The sequence below is a fragment of the Nerophis ophidion genome, linkage group LG07 (genome assembly GCF_033978795.1).
Source record: "Nerophis ophidion isolate RoL-2023_Sa linkage group LG07, RoL_Noph_v1.0, whole genome shotgun sequence".
Lineage (NCBI taxonomy): Eukaryota > Metazoa > Chordata > Actinopteri > Syngnathiformes > Syngnathidae > Nerophis > Nerophis ophidion.
The window spans coordinates 15,661,989-15,676,405 of record NC_084617.1 but is presented as its reverse complement, the minus strand read 5'-3'; the positions used below and the strand labels follow the sequence as shown (position 1 = coordinate 15,676,405).

The 14,417-nt window shown below is 43.1% G+C and overlaps 1 protein-coding gene across 2 annotated transcripts in view; it reads right to left on the bottom strand.

Moving 5' to 3' along the window:
• Positions 1-14,417, bottom strand: part of fkbp10a (FKBP prolyl isomerase 10a) — a 25,305-nt gene that overhangs the window by 1,590 nt on the left and 9,298 nt on the right. Inside the window, exons 1-9 of one of the 2 annotated variants that reach the window (XM_061905432.1) lie at positions 12,645-12,952; positions 10,021-10,166; positions 9,751-9,940; positions 8,414-8,556; positions 4,618-4,807; positions 4,407-4,552; positions 2,187-2,376; positions 1,833-1,975; positions 1,547-1,710 (exon numbers count right to left, since the gene is read on the bottom strand). In XM_061905432.1, the coding sequence (XP_061761416.1) occupies positions 1,547-1,710; positions 1,833-1,975; positions 2,187-2,376; positions 4,407-4,552; positions 4,618-4,807; positions 8,414-8,556; positions 9,751-9,940; positions 10,021-10,166; positions 12,645-12,937 (1,605 nt within the window). In that variant the 5' untranslated portion in view covers positions 12,938-12,952. Of the gene's footprint in view, positions 1-1,546; positions 1,711-1,832; positions 1,976-2,186; positions 2,377-4,406; positions 4,553-4,617; positions 4,808-8,413; positions 8,557-9,750; positions 9,941-10,020; positions 10,167-12,644; positions 12,953-14,417 lie in introns of those variants that run through there. The other variant, XM_061905433.1, reaches the window with a different exon arrangement.

Sequence of the window (14,417 nt, the reverse complement as noted above, 5' to 3'; positions counted from 1 at the left end):
CACTCAGAGCTGAATTACGACATTACTATGTGCCGTAAACGGAATTTTAGGTGACGTCATTTCTGTGTCCATAGAAATGACCATTAACGGAAGGGAATCCCTTGTCTAAGAATAAAGAAATATCTTGGAAATATTTAAGTGGACAATCGGAGTGTATATTTTGACAATAAACTACAAAATAATACAAAACAAACAATAATGGCAATGAATAAAAAATAAATATATTTTCTTTCCAACTCATTAATTAGGCAACTAATTTGATTTGTGGCGAAATATCAAAGCATTGTGATGACCTTTAGTTCTGCTGTGAAAGTTCTGCTGTGTGATGTTGCTGATGAGATGACGTCCCTTATTAAATCTGTGGCAAAAATAATACCCGCTCTGTCTGAACGATACCGTTTGATCAGCTGCTCGTCATCAAACAAAGCCAGGACATCCTGCCGCTCCCTGAACGTTCACACACGTCTCTCTCTCGCCTCAGTGCCATCTCCCGCTGGCAACTCAAACACTTAGGACACCTCTGAAGGTCTCTTAAATATCGTGGAGAGTAGGAGTGATTATTACACTTAAGAAAGTTGATAAATAGCTTTTATTCTTAAATTTGAGAGTAGGACTAAATCTCGCAAATTATCAGGACTTAAGTGTAAAATGGCACTCTTAAGACGCTTGATAAATACGGCCCCTGTACTTATATGATAAGTCTCCTATTTATCAAGATCCATCCATCCATCCATCCATCCATCCATTTTCTACCGCTTATTCCATTTTTGGGGTTGCGGGGGGCGCTGGCGCCTATCTCAGCTACAATCGGGCGGAAGGCGGGGTACACCCTAGACAAATCGCCACCTCATCGCAGGGCCAACACAGATAGACAACATTCACACTCACATTTATCAAGATATTTACACAAAATGTGGATTTTTGGCATAGATATATTTTCTGTTCTCTTGATGTCTTTTCATCTCTGTCGCGTTATTTGTTTGAATCACGGAATATAAAACTCTGGGCGCTCTAGAGGCTTGTTTTGTGGCTGCATTAGCAAAACAAAACAGGACCGGTAACACGCCAGGAAAAAAGGACAAAACTGGAAAGTGTAAAAATGGAAAGTTTTGACGAGTAAGCTGGGGAGACATACTTGTACTGTTGGCGACCAGCACTGCAAGAAGGGGGAGGTTTGGCACATGAACGCTACTGAGCAGACCGGAGAAAATTTCTCACATAAACTTAAATGCCTGGTTAGATTTCAATATTTATGGAGGATTATTGTCAGGGTCATTTTTCTTCTTAAAATAACAGAAATTGGGAAAAAGGGAAATTTTCTCATGTAGTACAAAGGGCTGGTGCTTGGACTTGCTTATTACAATCTCCGTCATTATTTTGAAAATAATAAATATTTGTCATATTTGTATATATTGCATCAGGTGGTGTGGTTCTGTTGTACTTGTAAAAAAAAAAAAAAAGGGACATACCGATATTCGTCAAAAATGCCAAATATCGCTTGATCCCGACGACTAATCTATAGACAAGATGTTATGAAAGGTTTTACCTCCTGCAAAGGGACCTCTCTGTCACCGTTGAGGTCCATGGCGGGGAAGAGCGGGTCTGGGCCATCTCCTAACCACACGAACATGAAGCCTTTTGGAACGCCTTTCTGTAGCTCTACCAACTCCAGCTGGAAGAAAAGCACTGCGCTCCCGGGAACACCACCGGCTGACCGACCCCAAAAAATATTTTTTTTATGGCATTAATTCATCCCCAAAAGCATTTTTGCGACTGAGGCAATGAAAACTCCATTTTCATGCTGCTAAAAAGACAATTTTTTTTCATTTTACCTCCATTTTCGCCATGTCCCCAGTGGGGGGGTACGACTACTTCTCTGGTCTCTCCCACACACATGCCAATCAATCCTTGCTCCAGACCCGGAATGACCTGCTCGGCCCCCAGCGTGGTGACAGAGGGCGATTCAAAATGGTCCCTAAAAAGAGAAAAGAGAGTCAGGTGAAGCTATTATTTGTGGAACCTTCAAAGGAAAACTTCCACGCTTGTAGAGTATGGAAACCTTGAGAGTCATGCAGACATACGTGCTGTTGTCATGGATACGTAAAGATTCCCCAAGTAACAAGGAGCCAGGCAGAGGCAGTGTGCTTCCATGCAGTGAGGCAGAGTGAACATCGGAGGGCGCTCACGAGGAGTACAGCAAGGTGCCGTCCATCAAGGAGCAGTTGTAGCGATACTGCAGCCAGTCGTCCGCCTCGCTCAGGCTGTCGCATTCCTGAGGCTTGTGGGTCACTTTGACGTCCACGGGGTCGTCGGGGTTGTGGAAGTCGATGACGTGGATGTCGAAGACCAGCACAGCTGAGCCGGGGATCAGCTCACCTGCAAGGTAACAAATTACTGCTTTTTAATCTTTCAAACTCACAAGTCATCAGAGAATATTCAACTTTGTACTCTGTAATGAGAACGATTTACAATGTCAAGAAGTAAAGATTAAGTATACATTAAAACAGGGGTCACCAACCTTTTTGAAACCAAGAGCTACTACTTGGGTACTGATTAATGCGAAGGGTACACACTTTAAATAATTTGCCAGAAATAGCCTATTTGCTCAATTTACCTTTAATAAATAAATATATATAAAAAAGGGTATTTGCCCGTCATTCCGTCGTACATTTTTTTTCCTTTTACGGAAGGTTTTTGTGGAGAAAAAAATAAAAAAACAATTGAACGGTTTAAAACAGGAGAAAACAGGAAAAAAATGAAAATTAATTTTTGAAACATAGTTTATCTTCAATTTCGACTCTTTAAAATTCAAAATTCAACCGAAAAAAAGGACAGAAAAACTAGCTAATTCAAATCTTTTTGAAAAAATTAAAAAAATATTTTATGGAACATCATTAGTAATTTTTCCTGATTAAGATTAATTTTAAAATGTTGGTGACATGTTTTAAATAGGTTAAAATCCAATCTCCATTTTGTTAGAATATAACAAATTGGACAAAGTTATATTTCTAACAAAGACAAATCATTATTTCTTCTAGATTTTCCAGAAAAAAAATGTTTAAAAAAATTCAAAAGACTTTGAGATAAGATTTAAATTTGATTCTAAATATTTTCCACATTTGCCATAATAATTTTTTTCTATTTTATTCATAATAAGTTTGAAGAAATATTTCACAAATATTCTTCGTCGAAAAAACAGAAGCTAAAATGAAGAATTAAATTAAGATGAATTTATTATTCTTTACAATAAAAAAAATAAATTTACTAGAACATTGATTGAAATTGTCAGGAAAGAAGAGGAAGGAATTTAAAAGGTAAAAAAGTACATGTGTTTAAAAATCCTAAAATCATTTTTAAGGTTGTATTTTTTCTCTAAAATTGTCTTCCTAAAAGTTATAAAAAGCAAAGTAAAAAAAAAATAAATGAATTTATTTAAACAAGTAAAGACCAAGTCTTTAAAATATTTTCTTGGATTTTCAAATTTTAGAGTTTTGTCTCTCTCAGAATTAAAAATGTCGAGCAAAGCGAGATCAGCTTGCTAGTAAATAAATAAAATTTTAAAAATAGAAGCAACTCAATGGTAAGTGCAACTATTTGAGCTATTTTTAGAACAGGCCAGCGGGCTACTCATCTGGTCCTTACCCATGCTTGACAGTAGCTATGGTGTTATTGGGATGCAACTCAGTATTCTTCTTCCTCCAAACACGACGATTTGAGTTTATACAAAAAAGTTCTATTTTGGTTTCATCTGACCACATGACATACTCCCAATCCTCTGCTGTATTATCCATTTTGGTATAAAGCGAAAAATAAACATGGAGAATGTCTACAACTCGTCAGCGGACAACAATAAGGACGCTTTTGCTGTGGTTTCTGTAATCAGAATTACTGTTGTGCGTTATAATTAATTAACAGTACAGTAGTTTGACAATGAGCTCTGGGTATGTGTTTTTACTTTACCCAGTAGGGCTGGACAGGTAATGGAATTTTAATCACAATTTTGACTTTGGCTTCTCACGATAATAAAAGTTACATTCAAAGTAACGATAAAAGAGCAGTGCAACATGCATGCAAATTCTTGAGCTTGTAAAGAAAGGTAAAGCAGATGAGTGGGTAAAAAAGAACATGTGTACAAGAACTACGGGATCTCACCACTGTTTCTACTATTCATTTGACACATTAGTATTTTTAATCAATAATCACTAAACTCAACAAAAAATATATATATATTTTTGTGTTAACGTAACCTCGGATGGAATCACAGAGTTGGTCGATAAAAGAGAATCCGCTATTAAACACAGAACATCAGGAAATGATCATAAATGTAAGTGAAACGTTATCACTGCGAGGAGAAGAAACAGTTGTTTGGGAAAATAGAGACCCCACCCTGTTTTGCCGTCACTTACCCACACCGTCTCCTCCGTATGCCAGGTGAGGCGGCACCACCACCCTCCTCTTCTCTCCCATGCACAGACCCTGCAGGGCTTCGTCCATGCCTTTGATGATGTAGCCCATACCCACATACGTGTTGTACGTGCTGTTCCTCTGGTAGCTGCCAACACATCAACGTCACCGTCCCTTTTTGCCACACAATCATTGTTCGTTTATCACTCAGACCTGGAGTCGAAGGCGGTGCCGTCGTGGAAGGTTCCGTTGTAGTGGTAGCGGATGTAATCGCCCACAGCGGTGCGGCGGGCGCATCCTTCGGGGACCTCCTTGACCTCGACCACGAGCTCGTCTTTGGGGTTGAACACATCCACCATCAGCACATCAAACATCAGCGTGGCCTGCGGGGGCACTCGACGTCCTGTTGGGACATTTTAAGTCTCAATTAGCTGATACTTAAGTCAATTATAATTGCAGACCAGGGGTGCCCAAACTTTTTCACGATGTAATTGGTAGTTTTCACCTTCAAAACCAGTACAGTATGTAGTTTTTTGGAAGAAGAAGAACTAGATAATGCAATTTCGGTAAGAATTTTGTGTGAATGCTGAAGATCCAAAGCTAATCTGAAGTGTTTAACAGTTAGCATGCAGGCAAGATGGCATCAAAAAAACAGATAAGCAAAATGATCTAAAATAAATAAATAAATAAATAAAAAGCTAGCATGCTAACAATTACACTCTTAGTTAGCATTAGTGAAATACCAAAATATATGACACTGTATACCTGCTAAACTAGCTTAAAAAGCTACCATGTTAAAGTAAATAACAAAACGCTAAAATGTGTCACGTACCAAAATATATCACTCTCAGGTGCATGCCTGAAAAAATAGGTTTTTACTTGCTAAATTAGCTATCATGCAAACAATAACGCCCCTAGTTAGCATTAGTGAAATACCAAAATATATGACAATGTATACCTGCTAAATTAGCTTAAAAAGCTACCATGTTAAAAAGTAAATAACAAAACACTAAAATGTGTCACGTACAAAAATATATTACTCTCAGGTGCGTGCCTGAAAAAATAGGAGTATACTTGCAAAATTAGCTAGAACGCTAATAATAACGCCCCTAGTTAGCATTAGTGAAATACCAAAATATATGACAATGTATACCTGCTAAATTTGCTTAAAAAGCTACCATGATAAAGTAAATAACAAAACACTAAAATGTATCACGTACCAAAATATATTACTCTAAGGTGCGTGCCTGAAAAAATAAGAGTATACTTGTAAAATTAGCTAGAATGCTAACAATAACGCCCCTACTTAGCATTAGTAAAATACCAAAATATATGACAATGTATACCTGCTAAATTTGCTTAAAAAGCTACCATGATAAAGTAAATAACAAAACGCTAAAATGTGTCAAGTACCAAAATATATTACTCTAAGGTGCGTGCCTGAAAAAAACAGGAGTATACTTGCAAATTAGCTAGAATGCTAACAATAACATCCCTAGTTAGCACTAGTGAAATACCCAAATATATGACACTGCATGCCTGCTAAACTAGATAAAAAGCTACCATCCATCCATCCATCATCTTCCGCTTATCCGAGGTCGGGTCGCGGGGGCAACAGCCCAAGCAGGGAAACCCAGACTTCCCTCTCCCCAGCCACTTCGTCTAGCTCTTCCCGGGGGATCCCGAGGCGTTCCCAGGCCAGCCGGGAGACATAGTCTTCCCAACGTGTCCTGGGTCTTCCCCGTGGCCTCCTACCGGTTGGACGTGCCCTAAACACCTCCCTAGGGAGGCGTTCGGGTGGCATCCTGACCAGATGCCCGAACCACCTCATCTGGCTCCTCTCGATGTGAAGGAGCAGCGGCTTTACTTTGAGTTCCTCCCGGATGGCAGAGCTTCTCACCCTATCTCTAAGGGAGAGCCCCGCCACCCGGCGGAGAACTCATTTCGGCCGCTTGTACCCGTGATCTGATCCTTTCGGTCATGACCCAAAGCTCATGACCATAGGTGAGGAGGGGAACGTAGATCGACCGGTAAATTGAGAGCTTGTCCTTCCGGCTCAGCTCCTTCTTCACCACAACGGACCGGTACAACGTCCGCATTACTGAAGACGCCGCACCGATCCGCCTGTCGATCTCACGATCCAATCTTCCCTCACTCGTGAACAAGACTCCTAGGTACTTGAACTCCTCCACTTGGGGCAGGGTCTCCTCCCCAACCCGGAGATGGCACTCCACCTTTTTCCGGGCGAGAACCATGGACTCGGACTTGGAGGTGCTGATTCTCATTCCGGTCGCTTCACACTCAGCTGCGAACCGATCCAGCGAGAGCTGAAGATCCCGGTCAGATGAAGCCATCAGGACCACATCATCTGCAAAAAGCAGAGACCTAATCCTGCGGTTACCAAACCGGAACCCCTCAACGCCTTGACTGCGCCTAGAAATTCTGTCCATAAAAGTTATGAACAGAATGGGTGACAAAGGACAGCCTTGGCGGAGTCCAACCCTCACTGGAAACGTGTTCGACTTACTGCCGGCAATGCGGACCAAGCTCTGGCACTGATCGTACAGGGAACGGACCGCCACAATAAGACAGTCCGATACCCCATACTCTCTGAGCACTCCCCACAGGACTTCCCGAGGGACACGGTCGAATGCCTTCTCCAAGTCCACAAAGCACATGTAGACTGGTTGGGCAAACTCCCATGCACCCTCAAGAACCCTGCCGAGAGTATAGAGCTGGTCCACAGTTCCACGACCAGGACGAAAACCACACTGTTCCTCCTGAATCCGAGGTTCGACTATCCGACGTAGCCTCCTCTCCAGTACACCTGAATAAACCTTACCGGGAAGGCTGAGGAGTGTGATCCCACGATAGTTGGAACACACCCTCCTTCTTAAAGAGAGGAACCACCACCCCGGTCTGCCAATCCAGAGGTACCGCCCCCGATGTCCACGCGATGCTGCAAAGTCTTGTCAACCAAGACAGCCCCACAGCATCCAGAGCCTTAAGGAACTCCGGGCGGATCTCGTCCACCCCTGGGGGCTTGCCACCGAGGAGCTTTTTAACTACCTCAGCGACCTCAGCCCCAGAAATAGGAGGGTCCACCACAGATTCCCCAGGCACTGCTTCCTCATAGGAAGACGTGTTGGTGGGATTGAGGAGGTCTTTGAAGTATTCCTTCCACCTATCCACAACATCCGCAGTCGAGGTCAGCAGAACACCATCCGCACCATACACGGTGTTGATAGTGCACTGCTTCCCCTTCCTGAGGCGGCGGACGGTGGTCCAGAATCGCTTCGAAGCCGTCCGGAAGTCGTTTTCCATGGCTTCCCCGAACTCTTCCCATGTCCGAGTTTTTGCCTCCGCGACCGCTGAAGCTGCACACCGCTTGGCCTGTCGGTACCTGTCCACTGCCTCCGGAGTCCTATGAGCCAAAAGGACCCGATAGGACTCCTTCTTCAGCTTGACGGCATCCCTCACTGCTGGTGTCCACCAAGGGGTTTTAGGATTTCCGCCCCGACAGGCACCAACTACCTTGCGGCCACAGCTCCGATCTGCCGCCTCGACAATAGAGGTGTTAGGGTTAGGGTTAGGGTTAACCTCTATTGTCGAAAAGCTACCATGTTAAAGTAAATAACAAAACGCTAAAATGTGTCACGTACAAAAATATACTACGCTAAGGTGCATGAAAAAATACAAGTGTATACTTGCTAAATTAGCTAGCATGCTATTGTTAGCATGCTAAAATGCTAACTGAAACTTAGTTCAAGTGCCAAGTTATGAGGTGTGTACTTGAAAGTGTTTGTTTAAAATGCTAGCCTGTTGACGTTAGCATGCATCAAGTACTAAAAATATGATTGATAAAACAAGAAGTTTGCATGCTATTATTAGAATGCTAACTATTGTGCCGGAAGGTGTTAAAAATTTGGCCACAGGCCACACTTTGGACATTCCTGTTGTAGACAAACTAATATAGGCGTTGCCATGGTGATGCAGCACTGCCTCGTACCGTGCCCATTCTCTCCGTAAGCCAGGAATGGCGGGACAATGATGACCCTTCTCTCTGTGACACACATTCCCAGCAGGCCCTGCTCCATGCCCTCAATTAGATCGCCTTGGCCCAAATAGGTGTCATAGGTGGTATTCCCATGGCTGAAGTAAACACACACAGTTAGTTGTCGTTTAAAGGCCTACTGAAACCCACTACTACCGACCACGCAGTCTGATAGTTTATATATCAATGATGAAATATTAACATTGCAACACATGCCAATACGGCCTTTTTAGTTTACTAAATTGCAATTTTAAATTTCGCGCGAAGTTCAAAATGTCAGTATGATGACGCGTGCGCGTGACGTCTCGGGTTGTAGCGGACATTTTTTTCCAGCCCGATCCCAGCTATAAGTAGTCTGCTTTAATCGCATAATTACACAGTATTCTGGACATCTGTGTTGCTGAATCTTTTGCAATTTGTATAATTAATAATAGAGACGTCAAAGAAGAAAGATGTAGGTGGGAAGCGGTGTATTGCGGCTGCCTTTAGCAACACAAACACAGCTGGTGTTTCCTTGTTTACATTCCTGAAGGTGAATCTTTAATATGGAACAGAGCGGTCAAGCGAACATGGTTCCCGACCACATGTCAACCGGCATGTTTCGGTGAGAAAATTGTGGTAATAAGTCGATTCTCACCGTAGACATGAGCAGAGCTTGCGTTCCTCGTCAAAGAGGCAGCTGCGTGGCTTCCCTCAGAGACACTGGCGGTCACACCCATGGCCACACCCCTCCGACTTTCAGGTACGGCAGTATAATCTCCCTACAACACTAGCTTATTGTGTCACTAGATAGATGGATAAAGAACTATCTATCTATCTAGTAACACAATAAGCAGATAAGGGATTTTCCAGAATTATCCTAGTAACTGTGTCTAAGAACATCTGAATCGCTCCCACTACCCTGTCTTTTTTTTTGTAGTACTTCACTCTAACTTTCCTCATCCACGAATCTTTCATCCTCGCTCAAATTAATGGGAAAATGGTCGCTTTCTCGGTCCGAGTCGCTCTCGCTGCTGGTGGCCATGATTGTAAACAATGTGAGGATGTGAGAAGCTCCACAACCCGTGATGTCACACGCACATCGTCTGTTACTTTCGGTACAGGCAAGGCTTTTTAATTAGCGACCAAAAGTTGCAAACTTTATCGTCGATGTTCTCTATAAATCCTTTCAGCAAAAATATGGCAATATCGCGAAATGATCAAGTATGACACATAGAATGGACCTGCTATCCCCGTTTAAATAAGAAAATCTCATTTCAGTAGGCCTTTAAAAACACACACACCACACCCACCTGGAGTCAAAGGCTTGTCCGGAGAGCAGGGTGCCGTTGTATTGATAGCGTACAAAGTCGGACGCCATGGCGGCACGAGAGCATTTTTTAGGTTTGCTGAGCGTGCGGATCTCAACCTTGTCCGCCTTGTTCCATATGTCCAGCAGGAGCACGTCGTACACCAAGACGGCGTCCGGTGGGATGATTTCCCCTTGTGGCAGAACCATATCAAAGATTAAAGATGGAAAAATAAAAACTAAACTATTACGGGCGTTGAACACTTTGCGATACCTGTTCCTACGCTTCCGAAGGCCAAGTGTGGCGGGACGGTGATTTTGCGGCGCTCGTTCACGCACATGCCCAGCAGGCCGCGGTCGACGCCTGTGATGAGGCGACCCATACCCACCTGACTGATGAAGGCTTTTCCTCGGTCATGACTGCACACAACACACACGTACTGTCAGACTACAGCGAGGTGTCCAAACTTTTTCCACTGAGGGTCGCACACTTCAAAAGCATGCGGGGGCCTTTTTGATATTTTACATTACCATACATCAGGGGTAGGGAACCTATGACTCGATAGCCAGATGTGGCTCTTTGGAAGACTGCTTCTGGCTCTCGGATAAATCTGAGCTGACATTGCCTAACACGATAAGTAATGAATAATTCCACTTGTAATCACAGTGTTAAAAATAACATTCAAAATATCAAACATTCTCATGCTTTTTTATGTTCAAGAAGTTGCGTTAATGGTAAGAAGTAATTTATTTATTATTGGTTAGTGTGGGGCTCGACCTCCTGGGGGTTCTTCAGACCACCAAGCACCAACATGAGAGCCTGTCTTAGGGTTACAATATTGTTTTATTTTCCAATAAGTCTCTCAGTTGCTTTCCAGCAATTGTCTTTTTCTCTATTGTCCTCACTTGGCTCTGGCTCCAGCCCCAACCCCGTCTCTCCCTGGCTGCTGCTTATAACAGAGCGACAGGTGATTAGATAACAAGGCCCAGGTGGGCCATCTACGCACTTGTCGCTGATTTCGAGGCCCCACTTCGCTGCAGGCCCGCAGGCAACGCCCCCTCTACAATTACCTTCAGAATAACAATGTTATTACAAAGAATAAGAGACTTATTATACTTAAGAAATATTGTTTTTTCTTAAAAATGCACACGTTTAGTTGCGTTCAGTGTTAAAAAAAATATTATATGGCTCTCACGGAAATACGTTTTAAAATATGTGGCTTCTTGGCTCTCTCAGCCAAAAAGGTTCCTGACCCCTGCCATACATACACACACACGTACACGCACACACATACCGTATTTTTCGGATTATAAGTCGCATTTTTTTTCATAGTTTGGTCGGGGGTGCGACTGATTGATTGATACTTTTATTAGTAGATTGCACAGTACAGTACATATTCCGTACAATTGACCACTAAATGGTAACACCCAAATACGTTTTTCAACTTGTTTAAGTCGAGGTCCATGTTAATCAATTCATGGTACATACACTCCGTAGTGACTTATGTGTGAAATTATTAACACATTACCGTAAAATATTAAATAATTTTATTCATCTCATTCGCGGAAGAGACGAAGAAAATGTCAGCAATCGTCACACACATGTCAACCAATAAGCAAATGGCACCTGGGCCACACATTGGACACATCTGGACGACGTTATCGTACTATCGCCGACCTTGTTTACTGCTTCTATTGCTGAGCTGGAGCCTATCCCAGCTAAATTAAAGGCCTACTGAAACCCACTACTACCGACCACGCAGTCTGATAGTTTATATATCAACGATGAAATATTAAACATTGCAACACATGCCAATACGGCCTTTTTAGTTTACTAAATTGCAATTTTAAATTTCCTGCGAAGTGTCGTGTTGAAAACGTCGCAGTATGATGACTCGTATGATGACGCGTGCGTTTGACGTCTCGGGTTGTAGCGGACATTATTTTCCAGCCCGATCCAAGCTATAAGTAGTCTGCTTTATTCGCATAATTAAACAGTATTCTGGACATCTGTTTTGCTGAATCTTTTGCAATTTGTTCAATTAATGATGGAGAAGTCAAAGTAGAAAGATGGAGGTGGGAAGCTTTAAGCCTTTAGCCACAAAAACACAGCCAGTGTTTCCTTGTTTAAAATTCCCGAAGATGAAGCTTTACTATGGATCAGAGCGGTCAAGCGAACATGGATCCCGACTACATGTCAACCGGCAGTTTTCGGTGAAAAAATTCTGGTAATAAGTCGCCTCTTACCGGAGACATCAGCAGAGCTTCCGTCCTGCTGCAGCTGCCGAGACTCTGGCGTCAACACACCCGTGGCCACACCCCTCCGACTTTCAGGTACTATTTAATCTCGCTAAAACACTAGCAACACAATATGCAGATAAGGGATTTTCCAGAATTATCCTAGTAAATGTGTCTAATAACATCTGAATCGCTTCCACTGCAATCGCCTATTTTTTTCTTGTCCTTCACTCTAAATTTCCTCATCCACAAATCTTTCATCCTCGCTCAAATTAATGGGGAAATTGACGCTTTCTCGGTCCGAATAGCTCTAGCTGCTGCTGGCTATGATTATAAACAATGTGAGGATGTGAGGAGCCCTACAAGTCGTCTGCTACTTCCGGGAAAGGCAAGGCTTTTTTATTAGCGACCAAAAGTTGCGAACTTTATCGTCAATGTTCTCTACTAAATCCTTTCAGCAAAAATATGGCAATATCGCGAAATGATCCAGTATGACACAGAATGGATCTGCTATCCCTTTTTATATAAGAAAATCTCATTTCAATAGGCCTTTAAATTAAAAAGACGCGGTCGTGCGCATGCGCGTCAAACAACCGCAAAAAACGTAAACATTTTCTAAATATATACATATATAGAATAAAATAAAAATAAAAAAAAAACCTGGAATCAAACGTCTTGCCGTCAGCATCTAAGGTGCCGTTGAAGTGGTAGCGAATAAAGTCCTTGGGTCGGACCTCTCGCGGGCAAACTTTGGGGACGTGGTAGCGGTCCACGACCACGTCCAACATGAACTCGGAGCTGCACAGCACGGCGACGACATGGAGGACGAAGAGCAGCGGCGGAAACATCCCGAGGTTGCTTAAGGGAGAGCCGAGGAAGCCCAGTCTGCCGAGGTAGCAGAACCGAACCACCCGAGAGACGCCACTGTGGTCTGGGACATCTGTGTACAACATGACATGATGAAATAAACTAGTTCCGGTAGCAAATTCCAAAATAACACATAAAAAAACAACAGACGATTACGGTCCGTGAAAGCGTTAAATTAAATACACTTGCGGATTATTTCGAATTACATGCACATTTTATAAAGTAAATTAATTAAAGGACACACTGTAGAATGTCACCGCGGGGTATGTTTGTGTTAAACCCGACCTCGTTTTATTTTGTAAGAAATCACTATAACTTCCTCTATGGTCCACAAGCGTCAAGCGCTGAAGGAGTGGTCCTCTGAAGCCACTCCCACTTCTATTGGAATGGTGCAAACGTGTACACGAACACAACTCCCAGAGTCCTCCCAATCCCCCCTCCAAAAAGATATAAAATGATGCCGCCAATCTCCTTTATCAGTGCACATATGCGTCTACTGCAGTGGTTCTCAACCTCTTTTCAGTGATGTACCCCCTTTGAACATTTTTTAAATTCAAGTACCTCCTAATCAGAGCAAAGCATTTTTGGTTGAAAAAAGAGATAAAGAAGTAAAATACAGCACTATGTCATCAGATTTATTAAATTGTATAACAGTGCAAAATACTGCTCATTTGTAGTGTTTTTTCTTAAACTATTTGGAAAAAAATATATAAAAATAACTAAAAACTTGTTGAAAAATAAACAAGTGTTTCAATTATAAATAAATATTTCTACACATAAAAGTAATCATCAACTTAAAGTGTCCTCTTTGGGGATTGTAATAGAGATCCATCTGGATTCATGAACTTAATTCTAAACATTTGTTCATAAAAAAGAAATCTTCCATCCATCCATCCATCCTCATCCTCTACTTATCCGAGGTCGGGTCGCGGGGGCAGCAGCCTAAGCAGGGAAGCCCAGACTTCCCTCTCCCCAGCTACTTCGTCCAGCTCTTCCCGGGGGATCCCGAGGCGTTCCCAGGCCGGCCGGGAGACGTAGTCTTCCCAACGTGTCCTGGGTCTTCCCTGTGGCCTCCTACCGGTTGGCCACAGGGAGGAGGCGTTTGGGTGGCATCCTGACCAGATGCCCGAACCACCTCATCTGGCTCCTCTCGATGTGGAGGAGCAGCGGCTTTACTTTGAGTTCCTCCCGGATGGCAGAGCTTCTCACCCTATTTCTAAGGGAGAGCCCCGCCACACGGCGGAGAAAACTCATTTTGGCTGCTTGTACCCGTGATTTTGTCCTTTCGGTCATGACCCAAAGCTCATGACCATAGGTGAGGATGGGAACGTAGATCGACCGGTAAATTGAGAGCTTTGCCTTCCGGCTCAGCTCCTTCTTCACCACAACGGATCGGTACAACGTCCGCATCACTGAAGACGCCGCACCGATCCGCCTGTTGATCTCACGATCCACTCTTCCCCCACTCGTGAACAAGACTCCTAGGTACTTGAACTCCTCCACTTGGGGTAGGGTTTCCTCCCCAACCCGGAGATGGCACTCCACCCTTTTCCGGGCGAGAACCAT